At 35.3% G+C, this 19,882-nt stretch overlaps 1 protein-coding gene across 1 annotated transcript in view; it reads right to left on the bottom strand.

The window, feature by feature from the left end:
• Positions 1-19,882, bottom strand: part of LOC134527696 (probable mitochondrial glutathione transporter SLC25A40) — a 114,097-nt gene that overhangs the window by 89,062 nt on the left and 5,153 nt on the right. The window contains exons 2-4 of the mRNA XM_063360600.1: positions 14,555-14,751; positions 8,121-8,394; positions 7,542-7,640 (exon numbers count right to left, since the gene is read on the bottom strand). Coding sequence (XP_063216670.1) covers positions 7,542-7,640; positions 8,121-8,394; positions 14,555-14,751 — 570 coding nt within the window. The remainder of the gene's footprint in view (positions 1-7,541; positions 7,641-8,120; positions 8,395-14,554; positions 14,752-19,882) is intronic.

The following is a 19,882-nucleotide window of genomic DNA, read 5'->3' as shown; positions in this document are numbered from 1 at the left end:
ACTTAACCGATAAAATTGCAATTTAACAAGATGATATTCTTATAACAGGTGATTTTAATATTCCAGGTAAACACGCATACTTTTAATATTTCTCAAACATCTATACAAACCAAGGCTCAGGCCCTAATTAACTTTATCTCTACTATAGGTCTGTCTCAAAATAAATTTGTACAACCTACAAAAAAATCTATTAGACCTCTGCTTCACTAACTTGCAGTATTGTTCTGTACAAAAAGCCATTGATACCTCTAGTTAGATTCATTTCATCCATCACCTACTTATAATTCATTATAGAAATACTAAAAGGATGACTATCTTGGTATTTTTAATGTCATCAAGGAGCTGGCGGGTAAGCTTTCTATAAATGAAAAAAATGTAAATTTAATGGATGATTATCTAACTGATATAATCAATTGCTATATAAATTATGGTATTCCTATACATTAAAAAAAACAAGGTTGGAAAAAACCAGATTTGTTAAGCAAAAAAAATAATAATTAAAACCAAACAATTTTTTTTCTCAAACCATATTTTTTTGGGTTTAAACCAGCTGTTTTTTTTTGCATCAGTTATTTTGGTTCACAGCATGTAAAAATTTAACCTATACAACATCCTGCATTCTGTCACTCTTTTAAACCAGAAAGTTATAAATCAATGAACTGAAGTCCAGTAAATATGCACTTCTGCTTGGGACCTAATCACATAAAGGGTATTTACAGTAGTCGGGGATTTCTCACAGAATAATAATTTCTTTTTTAAATAATAAATTTATTTATTTCCTCTTTTTTTTTTTTACACTTTGACTACAATTCACTAATTAATTTAATTTTAGAGTAGTATTAGTTGGGTATATATTAAAACTTTAATTTAAAATGATAAGATCTTGATTAGTATATAATTTTTTGTTTCTCTAAAGCACTAGAAACATTAATGAGCAAACTATTGCTGTTATCAGAGTGGAATTAGACCTTTCATTAAAAATATTAATGAGAGTATTTATGAGTACATTATTTAATTTTTTTTTTTTATAAAAAACCATTGGATTAAACTATTGTGGTTCAAATCAGCCACCCTGAAAAAACCTCAACCAATATCCAAATTGGTATTCTAAACAACTCATTACTACTTTGAAATCTAAAAACCACTATCATTAATTAACTTATTATGCTTTGTTCTCTCAAAAATGTAGAGGCCAGGTCTCTCGTTACTCGTGACAAAAATTTTTAGCTCCAAAACATTACCAACATTAAAAACTAGTGATGGTTCGAATCCAATTTTTCTAGAAATCCGAATCCCAAACAGTACCTCGAATCCGAATCCAGTTCTCAAGGGTTAATTATAAAATAATTTATAAGTTAAGAAGAAGAAAAATTAAACAATATGCAGAATTATTTAACCCTTTAAATTTTTATTTAAAAAAAAACAAGGATTTTGACACGGTCTGGATCAAGACGATTCCGTTTTTGGTCACATGTTTCCTGCAGTGCTAAACAAACGTTCAGAGAACACTGTCGCAGGTGGTGAACACAAATATTTTTTGGACAGTTTATGTAGCCTGGGTGAACACGCAGACTGAGTTTTCCAGTATTCGAGAATGTTTATTTCTGGGTTAACTGTAGGATCACGCAAGAATCTGGTCACTTCATAAATTGCTGTAGAATCCGACTTGGTGGATTTAAGGCATTCAGGCATTATCTGTGAGTACAGTGATTCATGTATCCACGGAAATCGGAAAACGAAATTCAACATCCGAAGGAACAATATTTTGTAGTTATCAACTTGACATTTGTTTAAAGTCCCAAATGAAGGTAAACGCTTTCTTGAAATATTTAATGGAAACTGAAAGGCGCCATCTTGGCTTCAATGGTTTTAGGCCATAAGAAATATTGTCGTGCATCTTTTAAAATTAAGCCTCACTAAAGCATAGTGATTAATATGCACAAAGTTAAAAGTGACGGGGTGTTTTCTCTAGTTTACCCATTAAAATTTTTTATATTAATATTAGTTATTTTTAATGTTGCTCAAAATGATTGGCTAACAAATTCATTGGTTGGCCATCATGGAATTCTCAGATAATACATATTTTAACGTTGGTAGTCTACACATACCAAACTTGGTCCTAAAAAAATTCATAAATAGAATGTGTATCAGAATATTTAAAATTGAATTGCAATTAAAATAATAATTGTATAATGTATTAATTTTTGTCATTCATTATTTCATTGTTATTACTACATGTGCGACCGTAACTTGTGATGAAAGTCGGCATTATTGTTGTATTACTAAGTAACAGATTCCTCAGTAAAGTTATTTAAAAAAAAAAAAAAAAAAAGATTCATATTTAGTCTAGATCCTAAATGTGCTTTATTTTATTTTTTAGCATATTCTGAGAATACATATGTGATCTATGCCTTATTTAATGCCAATGTAGCGACAATGCATCCATGTTCATGAATATAAAGTAAGTTTCCCAAATCAGTACATGCTTCATAATTTTTTTTATATAATAACGAATTAAAAATACAATAGAGTAGAACCTCGTTAATCCGTGATGCGCTAATTCGGGAATCGGATAATCCGAGACGATTTAAAAGAGAAGGAAAAAAAGAGAAGTAAAAATTGTCAGCGCTTAAAATTAACGTCACGCGGGCCGGCGGCCGGCAAACACTACAAGCCATCCTGTGGGCCGCCAAACTCTGCAACGCTGTTTGTACCGACCCTTTGTGTCGCCTCCCTTTCAGCTGTCACATTTGTCACTCTTTAAACTTGAGGGGGATGTCCAGACTTCTGCTTCCCGTCTCCCTTTGTTTGTTTCCACCCGCCAACGCACGGCAGGCGCCTGGCGAGTGACGTGTCTGGCTGGCATTCCGTTGTACGAGGGAGAGGGGGGGAGGGGGGGGGGGGGTGCAAGGTCAGCACGATCTTATCTTTCACTCTTCGGCTGTTGTAAATGACCGTGAACTAATGGCTAGGCAGTGTTGTATTTTTTTAAGCCGAGACACTAATTCGAAGACGGTCGGCCCTTACCGTGAACGGCCTTAACCCAACTGCACGCCGGTGTCTGAGAAGCTTGACAAGACCTTCCGGGCTTTTAATCGCTAGTCCGTGAAATTCGGTAATCCGTGATTATCTCGGTCCTGACCATCACGTAATAGCGAGGTTCTACTGTACCTCAATAGGATGTGTTCCAAGGAAAACGCAAACAGGCCAAGTAAATTGTAAGCATTTAAGTTTTTAAAGTACTACATTTACATCAATATTTTTCCTCGAATCCCAAATCTTTTCCCTCGAATTTCGAATCTTTCGAATACTAGAGATTCGGTGGGATTCGAGGATTCGAGGATTCGAGGATTCGAGGATTCGACCGGCCCATCCCTATAAAAACATAACAAAAAAAATTCTGGCATTTTTTTAAATCACGAGAAAGGGTTATGAGCAACAGTTATCTTTTAAGATCGATGGTATGGTAACTAATGATCCATTATGTTACGCTTTGCTAACTACTTTTCTAGTGTCTGTATTCCTTCCAACGAATTCCAATTTTGTCAACTACTGACACATCAAATTGTTTCCTTCCTTTGTTTGATATCAATGAGAGTCAAGTTTTGTGGGGTATCAAATCCCTAAAATCATTTATGTCTACGGGTTCAGATACTATTCATAACTTTATTATAAAAGGTTGTGCAAACCTTATTGTGCCTTACTTGCAGTATATTTTTAATATAAGTATACAAAATAGTGTTTAGCCTAACAAATGGACAACTGCTAAAATGATACATACACAAAAAAAATAGTAGCAAGCTTGATTTCCAGATAATCAACAAGGTTTTTGACATGGAAAAACAACTATGTACAAACATTCTATCTTTTCTTTATCCTATTTACGCAGAAGTAATAACTCAAGGTCAAATTAACACTTGTTATTTTGATCTATATATAAAGCTTTTGATACTATCAATCATTATAAATTACTCTAACTATCAAATGTAGGATTAACAGATTAATACTTAAAATGAATCTATAGATATATTAATGAATGAACTCTTTACATATCAATTAACAATATTAATTCCTTACTACAAGTAGCGAATTCTAGTGTTCCACTAAGTGGTACATTAAAGCTCTTATTAATATTTTTATTGATGACATTGTAAAGATGTTAAAAACATTCTCACGGGTTACTGTTTGCTGACGACTTAACAATTTATAGAAAAATAACAGGAGTGTATTTACTCTAAAATGACTTAAATGTGATTTCTGATTGTGGTAAATAAAATCTAGTTAAACTCAACTATGGGAAATAATACTATTACAACCTTTATTACAAAATTTTATCCTATTAATTTTGATTATGAACTTAAAAATAAAACACTTATCATAAGCAAATAAGTCATAGATGTAGCTCACACTTGATTGAAAATTACTTTTAAATTATTACATCTATTACAGCCAATGTTAATAAAACACTAGTACTTATTAAATACATTTCTTATTAAGCCTCTAATATAGATACAATCATAAGTCTTTATGTGTCCTGGTAAGATCCAAGTTAGAATATAATTCTATATCTGGAACCGTTTAAATAAATCTAATAGTCTCAAAATCGACCAAATACAAACAAAATTAATTCATACTATTGAATCAAAAATTCACAAATTATAATATAGATGGACGTACACACTATATATACCAGGTCTTTACGAATTAGAAGGAATATTTTAGATGAAAATTTTGTCACTCGTTTCACACACCTCGCTGGACCGCACTTCCGGCGCAACTCTCGCCGCAGCACCCCTCGTGGGTCTCCGCCGCGGGACTCCGTCGCCACACTCCGCCGTCGTCACACCCTTCGCCGAGATCCCACACGACGACTCACTCGCAACTTCGCCCGGGACTCCGCCGCGCCCGCGACTCTATCGCCCGGAACCTCCCGACTCCACTGAACTCACTCACTCCCTGCCCTGGAACCTTCGTCCAGGGACTTCGCCACTCTGCCGCACCCGCGGCACTATCGCCCGGAAACTCCGCCGCGGGAGAACTCCCCACTGAACTGAACTCCTGAAGGTCGGCCCAACCTCCTTATATAGCCCTTGGGTTCCCGTCCGGAACAATCGGGCATGCCTCTGAGATATCGCGCGACCTTCGCCGTCGAAATGCCCAGAAACGCGTCGTGAGTCCTCGAAGGACGCGGCGGCTGCTCAAAGAACGCCGATAAACTCAACAAGCATCGGGTTCCCACAAAACGCGCCGATAAACATGTCTAAGTCCTTTTATTCCGCAGTGCGGCCTCTTTTAAGTAACTCGATCTGAGGCAGGTGCGCGCTGCGACGGTCAGGATGTTGCGAGACAGTATGACACGAGATACCAGGGAGAGGATGCGGGTGGAAGGGGGGCGCAGACAGGCCGAACGAGCACGGCGATGCCAAGCACTGCAGCCAAGCGCGATTGTAACAGTATTGTACTGCATTGTATTTCATATTGTCTTAATCATTTACTTTAGGTTGCATGTCATTTTTATATTGGTTTTTATTGTTTTGTCTATTGAGTCCCTGTTTTGTAATTTCTTTTTTTCTTTCACTTTTGTACATGTTTGTTTTGTTTATGTATGGTCTAGCACCGTGGCTCACTGCTGTAGGTAGACATGTTAGAACTGATAAATAAAATAATAAATAAATACTTGTAACTGCGACCAAATGTATGACCCTCAACAATGGTAAGACATTGTTTCTCTTATGTTTAATTAATGATGAAGTTCGCCATAGAAATAATTATTTTTAACATTACAGACATCCTGCAATACAACGTTCCAGAGATTTGTGACTAAAATGCAGACCAGTTTTAAGACATGCAAGGAACACACTAGTAATAAACATTACTAACACAGTTTGGTCACAAACATTTTGTAACTTTTACTGGGTTTTCAAGGATTCAAATACCCCTTCTCTCCTTGAGTTTTCCAGATTTTCCAATTTGTGGGAGCCCTGGCATTAACAAGCACTAGAACTGTTAAGTTGCTCCCTCCCTACCTCCCTCCCCCCACGAAAGAAGAGCCTGGATTGACAAGGTAACAACGTATTTTGCCTAAGGTGAGGAAGGAAGGTATAGGCAACCCTCTCCCTCCATATGCCAAGCTATTGCTATCTGTTGTGTTCCCGGTAGTAGTGATGGGCAATAATAAAATCTATTTTTCTTCCTATGATTTTTCCAATAATTAAAGATCAGTGTGCATCTGCACAATGACATATAATAACTTACAATCTGATTTAGAGTTACAATAATATTTATGTCTACAATTTTAAAGCACTTAAATAATTATAGAAACAACTGCAGTAATAGACAGTGACAAACTATAAACAGTTATACAGAAAAGATTTGAGACCACCTTTCATTTCCACGTAAGTCAGTTTGTTACGAACCGTTAAAAAACAAATACAAAAAATTAAGATAATAGGGAATATTAGGCAATACTGATACTAGATCAGTTATACTAGTACATCACTAGCTGAAAGTGGCCTAAATGATACAGTTTAAATGCAGAACGTGTAGTTTTCCCAACTAAGTTGTTTTCAGAGCTGAGAGCACATTGTTACGAACATATAGAGGGCTGAGAGTGGCACAGCTTAGTGCAATATTATGCGAGACTTTCCAATAATATTAAAACTGTTAAAGACAAAGTTAAATTTTGCAAAGATATCTCTGGTCATTATGAAATCAGCGATGGTTTTTTTTATTCTGTGAATGATTCTTGCAATAGGAAAGACTGACTTAAAACATTATGCTGGATAGACACGATTGCTAGTTCACACTGTGTGTCGTAGAAAAAACCTGAAGAACGGACAAACAAAAGATGAATACACAAACACACACACACACACAGAGAAAACCAAGCCAAAATCAGCTGATGACTAATGTTAAAGGCATGTACTTCTGTTTGATGTCTATACATTTGACATTCGACATGCTGATTTTGACTGTTTTCCGTGTGTGTGTGTGTTTGTGTATTCAACTTTAGTTTGACTATACTGACTTTCTCTATGACACACAATGTAAACTAGTGCTGGGTTATGCCCAACATAATATTTTAAAATGTTTGATCTCTATGACATGATATTTTCACAATATGACAGGAAATTGAAAAATAACCAAGAAGACTGTGAATTTAAGTGTGTATTTATTTTTGTATCTCCATCAGACAATTACCAAATGCTCTATACTAGAACATCTTCAACATAAATTCTTGTAGTATTAATTATTATAATTCTTTATCATATATTTTTCTTCCTACATATAACTTCATAATAAATACAGTAGATATTATAAGTAGAAGAAACACCAAAATTTTGAGACAGTAATTTTTGCAATCTAAAACACATCTTATCAAATCTTTTCGGACATGTTTATCCTGATAGCAGACACTTTTCAATAACATACTTTTTTCATTCCATAGAGGTGTCTAACTGGGAAGGTTTGCTGTATAAATAAGTTAATGTTATTATCTTGATAGGTACCATTAACATAAGTAATGAAGTAAACCCACTCACCTGAGAATGGTACATCTCGCATTAAAGTAGAGCTAAGACCTTTGAAGAAACCAAGGAGCCCATGGTGCTTGTGCAGTGCTTTAAGCGCGTTTCCAATTTCTGGGGAAACACAAAATATGGTATTCAATTACCAGACATTTAACTAAAAACTTCACATAAGAGGCAACAAACTGTCAGACCAACACATCCTTTTAAAAATTTTCTGTGTTAATGACACTATTATTACACTACCAAAATTTGTATGAAAAACCAATTTTTAGGGACAAGATTTTACTATGAATTACCAGCAAAACAAAATTACCACAAGACACAAGTTACTACACCCAGGAGCTCACACAGAATTTCATATGCGGGAAAGAAGGGTGAAATAGAATAGAATCACTCTGCCTGCTGTTTGCTTTCAAATTCTTTCCTTTTGTTGCTGGTGGTAATAGAATTTTAATTTTTTTTATTATTATTTTGGGAGGAGGGAGGATTTATATCCCCAATAACGCCCCCGTTGCGTATGCCCTTGAATACACCATATAATGCTGGAATGCAAATTACTATTATAATGCACTGAAATTGCCACACACTCACCGAGGTAGCTCATCTTCTTGGACTGCATCTTGGTGCGCACGAGCTCCAGCGGGGACACGAGGGTGGCGGCCCAGGTGCGGGACAGGCTGCCCGCCAGAGCCGGGGCCCAGAAGGGCAGCTCCCCACCGCCGCGGGCATCGCGCATCGCCAGCCGCAGGTTCTCGTACGTCACGAAGTACACCATCATGGCAGGGACCGACAGCACTAGCGTGGGGCTGAGGCCGCTCCACAGCGACAGCACCCCCTCAGTGCGCACTATCCTCGTCAGCATCTCCTGCCAGGGGCGGACCGACATTTCCCTCCAATTCTCAACACATAAACGAGTATACTTCAACAGACCTAAGCCTTTATTAATAGTGTTAGGTGAATAATTGTAACCAAGAGCATAACTTGCATCTCTGAAAATACTAAGTTAAGTATTAAAGTGTTTTAATCATGGAACTCTAGTCCTTTAGTGGATGCAATAACGAGTAATAAGTAAAGTAAAACTATTAAAAATATTCAAAAAGATGGAAAAAATATTCTTTTTATGGAGCAATGCAAAATAATTCTAACTTATCAAGAAGGAAAATATTTTAAAACAATGATTTTCTTGCATTTGTTACCAACATAACAATCTGCCTGAATCGTCTTGATGGCTGAGAACTTGTGGTACTGGCATACATAACTTCAGGAAAATACAAAATGAATGGATGAATGCATAAGGATTAATGTCTCATAGACATGGTACATGTCAGTATGAGATTGGAGCATTGATGAAATGAATGTGTGGGGGGAAATGGGAGCACATAGATAAAAACCAGTTTGGGCAATGTCCACAGTATTCTCACTTGTAAAATAATTAGAGATAAACCCGGCTGAAAATGGGACCGTGATTGCCTTGGTGGGACGTGACCACAATCCCCCCCCCCCCCCCCCCCAAAGTGATTAGAGCTCTCAGTCTGTGAACCAAAGGTCCCAGGTTAAATTCCCAGCCGGGTCTGGGGTTGCGTATGACACTGTGGAAGGCAACTGTACACCACTGCAGAATAACCATCCAAGACCTTTCCAGTCAGACTGTGGCGACAACTGGAGGATTTCACCCAGCTTCCGGTTAGATAAGCCCTTCATCAGCTATCACGGATGCCAGCCTGTAAGACTATCCTTGGTGTCTACTACTTCTTGGTGACCAACTTTAGGATTTTTCCACAACCTTTTAATAAAATTTTGTACAAGTCTTTCATATCACAGGGTTATTTTTTATACCATAAATAACATTAATTTTAATACAAAAGACATAAATTATTCTTTTATTTAATTTATACACTAAAAAGCTAAAACCATTTCAGACATGTATAAATACATGATTTAAGTGAATAGTCTAAGACTAATTATATTTACTTAATGTTTCAAGCAACAAAATGCAGGTTAGCAAAAGTCTGCTAGAAATTACAGTTCTGTGACATCCAGCATCACTGAGCACTGTTTTTATCGGGACTCTCGTGAAACGTGGACACCCCTCAATCTAACTAACAGTATGCAAGTACTCGAAAAATACTCTATATTAAAGGATAATTTAGTATTCAATTCAACATTTAAAATCAAATAATTTTTTAAATTATTTGTTACCAAATGTTACACCAAGTGAGAACCATTTGCAAAATATTTTGAAAAAAAAAAAAAGAAAAAAAAAAAAAGTAACACGTATGAAGCTAAGAAGATTGATTAAAGAATTCAGATATTTTTTTTGTAACATAGCAAATACTACATCCTTTTTATACATATGTAAATCAACTAATAATCTGTGATTACGTTAAATTAATATTGAAAATTCTCCATTTTATGTATATAATCGGTTGGTCAACAAAAGTTATGAAACAAAATTTTACAGTGTGCCGAAAATTTGAAATATTTGGCACAAATCTATTTTCACCTAAAATCCATTATATAAACTTTGTTAGCCCATTGTTCTTCCTTATCAAATCTTTCCTACTAGAATCCTGCTACGCTTTCCCAGCCCTGCAACCGAGCCTGGTGTGATTTCACCAGGCAAGTATTAGCCATAATTTTTCTTCCCACCTTGGGCCACGAACGCGACAAGTAACAGTGTCCGACTTCATGACCGAGAGTGCTTTTATCAGCGTCCTCCCAGGGCATCTTAGGTTAGACGCTCCAGTCATGCCCTATTCTAATGTTCCAGGGCTGTCTGGTACGTATCGACACCTGCCATAATACCTTTCTCACAAGGAACTATGCCCAGAGCTCTGATTGGGGCTATTAACATCCTTAAGACTCGATGACATCTCGCTGGCCGGTGAAAGGTTTGCCTTCGCCATCTCGTGGTAAAATTGACAACCACTTAACTTTAGTTCCGTGAACTCTAGTGGCTATCACCACACCTCTCTCTAGTTCCCTTTTAGCCCGACAGAGCGCGATCCATTTGGTCCCATAAGGACCAGGCTTACACTAGTCTCTCTTGCGGGACTTTTGTGAACCCAGAGTCTGTTTCACCTGCGCCTCGACGGAGCGCGAGTGACCTCCGATGCCCCTTAAGTTAAGCTACCAGCCACCTTTGTTATTTTTTTCTTTTGGTCGGTGGAGCGAAACCTCCGTGCGCCTCCTCCAGCCAATCAGAGGCCAGTTTTACCCACTCTCTATGCCTTCGGGCCCCTAACACAAGTTTTTAACTACATGCAACACTATGGATTGATTGATTCATCCTTCTGCCGTAACCGTGGTCGCATCTCTCCGGTGCTTCTCCCCCGCGACTCTATTTGGAAGCAGTCTCGCTGTGACTAACTTAAGGGATGTGATCCCAGAGAGTCCTGGAGCAATCCCTAAGTTTTTTTATTTTCTAGTCTGTTATTCGCTTTAGTTTGAATTGCTAGGTGATCCCGTAGCATAACTCACGCATGGCTACTGCGAGCACTTGTGCAGCTTCAAAGGGAGTGATTTTCTTCATTCCACCCCCACAATGAAAAGTGGAAAATTCAACACCCTTTTGCCTATAGCTGGCTCCCTACTATACTTTTGCTCTAACTTCTTGATTCCTGTCGCTTGTCTTGACCACTGGATCCCTTTTTTTTTGGTTCCAGTGGAGTCCAAAAGATGGTGAAAGCGTTCAGGTTTTTCTTCGGCTCAAGTCCATCCCGGAATTCAAATAAATTTACACCTTTCAACTAAATTTACACCTTTCCCTCTGGAATGAACATGTCTCTCCCGCTTCTAGTCACCGCTAGTGAACAGTCAACAATCAGATATTGTTAAATCAGACTATACATAGTCCCGCACTGGTTGGGCTAACAAATGTTTATCCCTAAAGTATGCCAGTTAAATTATTTATGTTAGTTTTTGTGAAAGCTTGATTATGCCAAAGGAAAATGTTAGATTTCAATTCCAGGTAAAATTAATACTCTGTTTGTAATTGATATGTTCTGATGGCCAGAGCCCCCAATTAATATTGATCTGTGTATTCTAGTAATTATCAAAAGAAAATAACGAAAACTATAACTACAGTAACAGTAAAACGGGTAAACTTTACGCAAACCTCTTCTTTTTTAAATTTATTTCTTCAAATAAGATCCATTTTCTACTTCCTATTGTAAGTAAGTTCCCTTTTTAATGTTTCTCCCTTGTGTACCTCTGAGTATACCTACTGTAGGGCCATTCCATGCGAAACTGGACAAATGTTCAAAAAATTAAAAAATTATTGTATAGCACTTTTTATGGTTTGTTTAGGATACTTAAGTATTATAATTAACATTTTTGGTACAGTAGTAACAATTCTTTGTTTTTAGGTTATTATATTAAAACATTAAAAGAAACCATGTAGGTACACAGCGAGAAAATTTTTTGTAGAGATATGTTAAGTTGGCATGCTTAAATCTTCCCTCCAAAAAGTTTGTTTGTAACATTCACTAGGTAGTGTTTACAGTGCTAACCTTGCAGTAAAGAAACATCAACATATCCATTCTGTAGGTAAGTTAATCTGTCATGAATTTGGTTATTTTGTAACTGTATACATATCTGTCACACCCGTAACAAAAAATTGATAAAAGTTGGCATGCTTGGTTAAGTAAAGAACTGAACATGTTTTCATTATGTGAATGAAAGGTTATATATGACAATGTTTAATGTGACCATCCCTTAACTGGCTATATTTTGATTAACTAAGTAAAGATTAATATTAAAAAGAGTCACACCCGTAACACTAATATAAAATTTTCTTTTCTTTTAAGAGTAAATCATTTTGGAATGTGTCACGACTATCGGTAAAAATTAGTTTTGTTTTATTAGCCATGTATAGTAGCTGTGAATTTTAAGTTTGCATGTATATTTATTATTACTTTTTACAGATTAAGGTACAGGACAGCAAAGAACGTGTACGTAAGTGGAGAGAGAGATAGAAAGCTGATCCAGATAAATGGAAGGAGCACCTAAGTAAAGAACAAGAGCGAGATAAGACAAGACAAAAGAAAAATATGGATATCTTGTGTAGGCCTAATAACAAAAGACAATTGAAATTAAAACGTTTGAAGGACTCGGAACGCCAGAGGAAGCACAGGAAGGAGTTGAAAGAGAAAAAAGATACAATTCATTTAATTTATGTTTCTTCTTAGATGATTTTGGGCTCATTAGGGAGTGGCATTTTTTTGCCACTTCTCATGGCAAAGGGGCAGTGGATGGTGTAGGAGGAATGGTCAAACATAAATTGTGGAATGAGGTGAAGTCCCGCCGTAGGATGGTTATTAATGCGAAAGAGTTTTTTGATTGTGCTTCGGTAATCATTTCAGGAATAAAATGCATTTTTGTAAACATGGAATAAATTCACAAATTCAAAGGGATGCTAATGGACCGGTGGAACAATGCACAGGCTGTACCTGGACTTCAGTCAAAACATTGTTTTAAACCATCGAACAACAAGTTCTGTCTCTTAGTGAGCCGCACATCTTTCTCCACATTAGAGAAATGCAGCATGACGAAGGAAAAAGTATCATACAATGAAATTTATGCAGAAACGGAATCAAGTTATTTCAGTGACGATGAACCCATCCTTTCAGTTTCAACAAATCATCTCAAACCAGGACAATGTGTTTTAGTAGAATATGAGGGAAAGAAGAGAACACAAATTTGTAGGGATGTGCCAAAGTGAGCCTGATGGTGAGGAAGTTGAGGTACTGTTTTTAAAACTTCATGATAAAGACAATAAAAGAATATTCAAAATAAATGAAAAAGACAAGTGTTTTGTTTTTATCAAACAAATTTTGAAGTATCTTCCAGAACCAGTAATGAAGGTAGTCGGTAACAGAGTGTACTATGAATTTCAAAAGGATATTGACGTCATTGAACCGTAACATGTTTGTTAAGATGCAAATCTGGAGTGAAATTTAAATAAAAAAACTAAGACTTAGCCTATACTAGTGTGAGATAATGTAGTTTCTTAAAATTCTGTATAAAGTTAGACTTTGACTTTTTCTTGTACACATTTTTCACCATATTAAAATAGGCTAGAAGTGTTTTTCATTAAAAATTGTTGTTAATTTGGTACATAGTATTATGTACAATGTTTAATATAAGAAGATGGTATGACATAAGTGATTTAGTGTAGGTAATTCAAATCTGTCTACAAAAGTGGCAGTCATGTTGATGTACAGTCTCACACCCGTAACATATGATGTCACACCCGTAACGACACAATATAATTTATAGTAAAAAGAAAGGAGCATCTTCATACAAATTGGCACAGGAATAATTATCTACGTTCCTTTTATTGGCCACATATGGTTAGATTTGGCAAAAGTCCTTTCAGATTTCACAGAGAATTCAATATAAACATGTAATTTTGTACTGTGGTGTCCAAAATATGTCACACCCGTAACATACAGATGCTTGTAAAAAAAATTGTATAAATTTAAAAAAAAATAAAAATAAAAATGCAGTCAATTAGCCCATTAACTGCAGTGTTTGTGCACATATGCCTGGAACATATTTAGTTATATATAATACATACAAATATTGTTTTTGCTTGAAAAATATCATTCAAGTGTCACACCCATGTGCATGGAATGGCCCTGTAGTGTCTTTCACCCACTTAAAGCAGCTTCCAGGGCTTTTATAACAAAATCAATATAAAGGTTTCTTAACTACACAAGGGCAGTAACAACAGGTTTAAAAAAATGCATTCCTACATTTTTTTTTCTTGGATATACTACATAACCATTGTATGGTTTCACAGATATATATATATATAATATAATATATATATATAATATATATATTATATATATATATATCTTTTACTTTATTTTGCATACTTTTTCTGGACTCATTGTGAAGTATGTAAAAATTAATTCATCGTATGTTTATAATTCTCAATTTGAAAAATATTTGCTACTCATGAATCATTTTTATATTCAATTCTTTAATTTTTTTTTCTCCAGTATCCTATATCTCACCAAGCTGCTGGTGGCGGGCGGCGGCGACCTCAAGTTTATTGAGACTGTGCCGTTCTCGTGCTTGCAGTTAAAGGCAACGGCATTCTCGCAGGGGCACAGGTGGTCCATCAGGCCGTTGCAGTAGAGAAAGCACTTGTTGGAGAGGCTCGTCTTCTGGTGGCTCTGCAGACGGACCTTCACCACGTCAAGCGGGGTCACTGCGCAGAAGAGCCGTGGCGATACCTCTGAGTACTGGCTTCTGGGAAATAGTGTGGCTAGAAACTCAAGTGACGGCTACATTAACAATACATGAAATATTTAAATTTTTACATTTTATTAATGTAGCTGGCCTCACCTAACCCACCCTTCACTCTAGTTACTATTTACATTTTTTCCCATAAAGCACTAAACTGATTTATTACCCTTAAAAATATTTTGAAAATGGGACTGCACAGATAAAGTTAAATACATTAGGCAGTAAATATGTAGTTGAGCGGTATTTGCGAAAAAAAATGTTAAAAATCTGAAAATACTTTTATTGTATGCTCATCAACTTCCTATTTTCATTAAAAGCGGCAGAGATAAAAAATTCCAAATACTTTAGGAGATATTGCCGTTCTTATTTTGCTATACAAGACCTGTGTAATCATTCGACCGCCGCAATTTTTTTTATTGCCATGTGTTTGTGAATGCCTAATTAATGAACATGGTCGATTATGTCAGGTCAGTTACATTATAAATACTTTGAAACTAAGTATACATTAAAAATAATATGAATTAATTTCAATGGTTCTTTAGTTTTAAAGTATTTATAATGTAACTGACCTGACCTAACAAACCAGGACAAAGGATGAACAGTAACAACTCAAGTAAAATTTTTTTGTTACTTATTACTTGCGCAACAATATCCAAATAACAAATAAGACTTTAAAATTAGAAACGTTAAAAACTCACCTAAGTTGGAGGCGGTAATTAAACACAGTTTTAAACAATAAATGAACAGGGTGTCCACAAGAAAAAAATATTTCGTACCAATTTAAGCGAGAAAAAGTACTAGATTTGAAAAAAAAAAAAGTACTAAATTATAATTTGTTATAGTTTTAACAATTTAGGAAGTTATTATGACATTGCAATGCTCTAACTTAAATATATCACACCAAACACACACATACATTATATAGTTTTTAAAAATAATTACGCTTAATAATAAAACATATATAAGTTACTGTAATAATATTATATTAAAGAAAAAAGTACTAGATCTGTACTTGACCACTAAAAAACTTATAAAAGTACTAGATCTAGTACGAAAGTACTAACTGTGGACACCCTGTAAATGAACTAAATAATCACGTATTGGTTAATTTGAATTATGGCCTATCACGAACAATCATGTGACATCAATATCCAATAAAAAAATAGATACTCGTAAACAAGAAACAATTGTGAACGTCACATGAATGCACTGTTATCGTGATGAAATTTAAAAATTCGATATCTCCTAAAGTATTTGGAATTTCTTATCTCTGGCGCTTTTAATGAAAAGAAAAGTTGAAGAGCATATAATAAAGGTATTTTCTGATTTTTAACATTTTTTTTCGCAAATACCGCTCAACTACATATTTACCCTTTTACTTCCTAATATTGTTTGAATTGTAATATTATTGTTATGTTCATGATCTTATGATGTACTGAATTAAAACAGCAAGCATCATGTACCATAGGATCAATCATACAGGTTCATACCATCAAGATCAAGGAATGAACTTGGATATGTGATACCAAACAATTATCAAATCAACTACTACAAAAAAAATAAATATTATTTTCACTAAGCACGATATAAGAAATTAAAACCTTTTAACTACTATGCCAATTGTGAACAACTTTTAATAGGTAGTTGTAAAGTTTAGGGCTCTCTTTGAAAAAAAAAATTTCTAATTGTTCTTGGCAGCTGTTTCTCAATTATTACGTAACAATAAATTTTCCAAAAAACTGAAAACAATTATTTTGGTTTTTGTAAGTGCCTTAAACTGTAACGGGCTGCATGGGCGCCCGTGCACACGGCCTCTCATTCCCTCCATTAACATTTGCTTGAAACCCATCCCCTCCCGCTCCCCTCTTTTCATTTCTTCGGTCGGCGGCTGACAACGCTAGCGCCACCTGGGTAGTTTTTATAAGGGCTTGTTCCCCCTTCCTCTTCCTGTTTCAACGCTGGGACTCCGACTGATCAACACTCTTTTGCTCTCGCTGATAAGGTACGGTTGATATTGACTTTGAGTGATTTCTGATGGGGCACGGTGGCCGCCCCCGGTATTTTAACGTAAATGTTTTAAATTTTCCTTACTAGTTTTTTTTTTTTTTTAAATAATTGTCTCGGCTGCCACCTTCTAAATTCTGTTTTGAGTAATTCTTAGAGCTTTTCCTCCCTTAGTCAACCGTGACTCGCGAGATGTATTTGTGGTTCGCGCACTGCGAGACAATTTTCGTGAGGGCTCTGTAAATTACCCGCTAGGATAGGAATGTTAGTCCCAGCGTTGGCAGCGAAGCTTTTCACTTTTTATTCTTTGTGTAATTAATGTGCGCACATTCTCTGTTTGTTCTTTACCAAGTCTTTCCTTTTTTTTATAACTATTTAGAGTGCAAATTTATGATGTACGGCGTGTTAACCACCTTTGTATGCTTGTGCCTTGAGGATCATTTAAGATGGCTCGCTTTGTGTAATATGGGGCTTTCTGCCGCGTGTGTCCAATGAGACTGAGTGTGATTCTCAAATTTGTAACCCTCGATATTTAGTGTGAATTTCTAATCTGGGTAAATATTTACAATCGCGGTAGATGCCAAAAAAAATGCTAAAAATCCGAAAATACTTTTATTCTATGCTCTTTCACTTCCTCTTTTCAAATCAACCGGCGGAGATAAGAAATTCCAAATACTTTAGGAGATATGGAATTTTTAAATTTTGAACATGTAGAGTAGCGGTATTTGCGAAAAATAATTCTAAAAATCTGAAATTACTTTTATTATATGCTCTTTCACTTCCTCTTTACATTAAAACCGGCGGAGATAAGAAATTCCAAATACTTTAGGAGATATCGAATTTTTAGATTTTCATCACAATACCTGTGAATTCAGGCGGCCACCATTGTTTCTTGTTTACGAGACGAGTATGATTTTTTTCCGCGTAGGTGAACCGACCATTGTTGCTTGTTTACGTTTATGATTTTTTATTTTCGCGACGTAGGTAGAACGACTACATCATTTTCAACTAATGGCAAAGGAATGTACCCGCCTCTAACGTATGTGAGTTTTTAACGTTTCAAATTTTAATGTTTTATTTGTTGCGCAAGTAATAAGTAAAAAAATTACGTGAGTTCCTACCGTTCATCCTTTGTCCCGGTTTGTTAGGTCAGGTCAGCTACATTATAAATACTTTAAAACTAAACAACCATTAAAATTAATTTATATATAGTTTGAAAGTATTAATAATGTAACTGACCTGACCTAATCGACCATTTTAATTAATTAGGCATTCACGAACGGTAAATCAAGACACACATAAAGTTCTGCCATTCCCGATTACACCCGAACCATTTACCTTCGGCCAACCTCGGTTTTATTTATTAATATTTATATTTCTCTGTTTATTTTAATGTAGCTATACTAACCTAACTAACCGTCCATAGTGTTTTAAAGTGTTTTAATGTAGCTAACCTAACATAACATAACTATAATAAAAGTATTTTCAGATTTTAATAGATACTCCTAAACAAGCAACAATGTAGTCGTTCACCTACGTCGCGGAAAAAAAAAAATCATACTCGTCTCGTAAACAAGAAACAATGGTGGCCGCCTGAATTCACAGGTATTGTGATGAAAATTTAAAAATTCGATATCTCCTAAAGTATTTGGAATTTCTTACCCCCGCCGGTTGATTTGAAAAGAGGAAATGAAAGAGCACAGAATAAAAGTATTTTCAGATTTTTAGCATTTTTTTTGGCATCTACCGCGACTCTACATATGATGAAATTAAAAAATTCGATATCTCCTAAAGTATTTGGAATTTCTCACCTCCGCCGGTTGTTTTGAAAAGAGGAAGTGAAAGGGCACAGAATAAAAGTATTTTCAGATTTTTAGCATTTTTTTTGGCATCTACCGCGATTGTAAATATTTACCCTAATCTGTATTGATAAAGGAACATTTAACAACGAGGGACAGTGACGTGTTAATAAAATAAAAATAACTTTACACATACTTGAGATCATGATGGAGTATGCTCTTGTCAATAACTTGCTCTTGGAAAGCATATTAATGTGAAATTCCCATGTTTGAACATATGTAATGAACTTTGGCAGTTGTTGATCGCCCTGGATAAATTATTTAAGGCTAAGATCCTTAGTTTTGCAGTCACCAAGAAAATTATTTCTGCCATGAATATCGTAGTAGATAAAAAAATATATAAACTGCAGAATTGTAAACAAAACTTTAAATTTTGTAAATATGATGATTAAAATTTTCTCAAAAAATGCTTTCTTATTTAATTTTAATTTTGAAATTTTCAAAACTAAATATTAGGTATATATTTAAACGGTACATGCCTGTTACTTTGCACACAACTTAAAGGAGGTACAATGAACAATTCTGCCGTATAATTTTTTTAATACAACGTACAGAATTTAAATAATCTGAGTACAAAATATTGTGATTTAACTGTCACTTGCCGCACATGAAAGGAACGAGTTCAACAGTTTGCCGCTAGAGCTCCGATTAGTTCCGAGTTTACTCACTAGATGCCTCGAACATCGCAAGAGTTCAGGCGGGAATATTACCGCTTCGAAACGGTCAAAACACAACACTAGTATCATCAATAGTAATCAATGAATTGAAAACCGTCTCACGTTGTCGACAATTTCTATAGATATATTTGTCAGCTTCTCAGTGATGTAAATTATAATTAATATGCTTCACTTGTCGTGACAAATTTATTCAAAGAATATTTTTGATTTAAAATCATCTAACTACAATTACTGAATTGTTTTAGTAGATAGAGATTTATTATAATAGTTGGGCGCCTTAAAAAAACTTATTTTGGAAATATTAAAGTGCTAAATATAATATCTAATGTCTAACCTGTTTCGTTTACGGGCATCTACGTGAACGTCGCAAATTACATTTATTACAACATTATTTCACATATTATCTTAGTGACTTCATTATGTATTTTGATATGACTCTTTACCGTAACACATGAATGAATCCTGCAATCACGGTGTATTAAAATAATAGCAAAATGGTTTCATATAATAATATAACTTCCAAAATCAATTTAAATTATTATTTATACTTCTA

Source organism: Bacillus rossius, chromosome 1 (genome assembly GCF_032445375.1).
Source record: "Bacillus rossius redtenbacheri isolate Brsri chromosome 1, Brsri_v3, whole genome shotgun sequence".
In the NCBI taxonomy this organism is placed as follows: domain Eukaryota; kingdom Metazoa; phylum Arthropoda; class Insecta; order Phasmatodea; family Bacillidae; genus Bacillus; species Bacillus rossius.
This window is presented reverse-complemented; position numbering and strand designations above follow the sequence as displayed.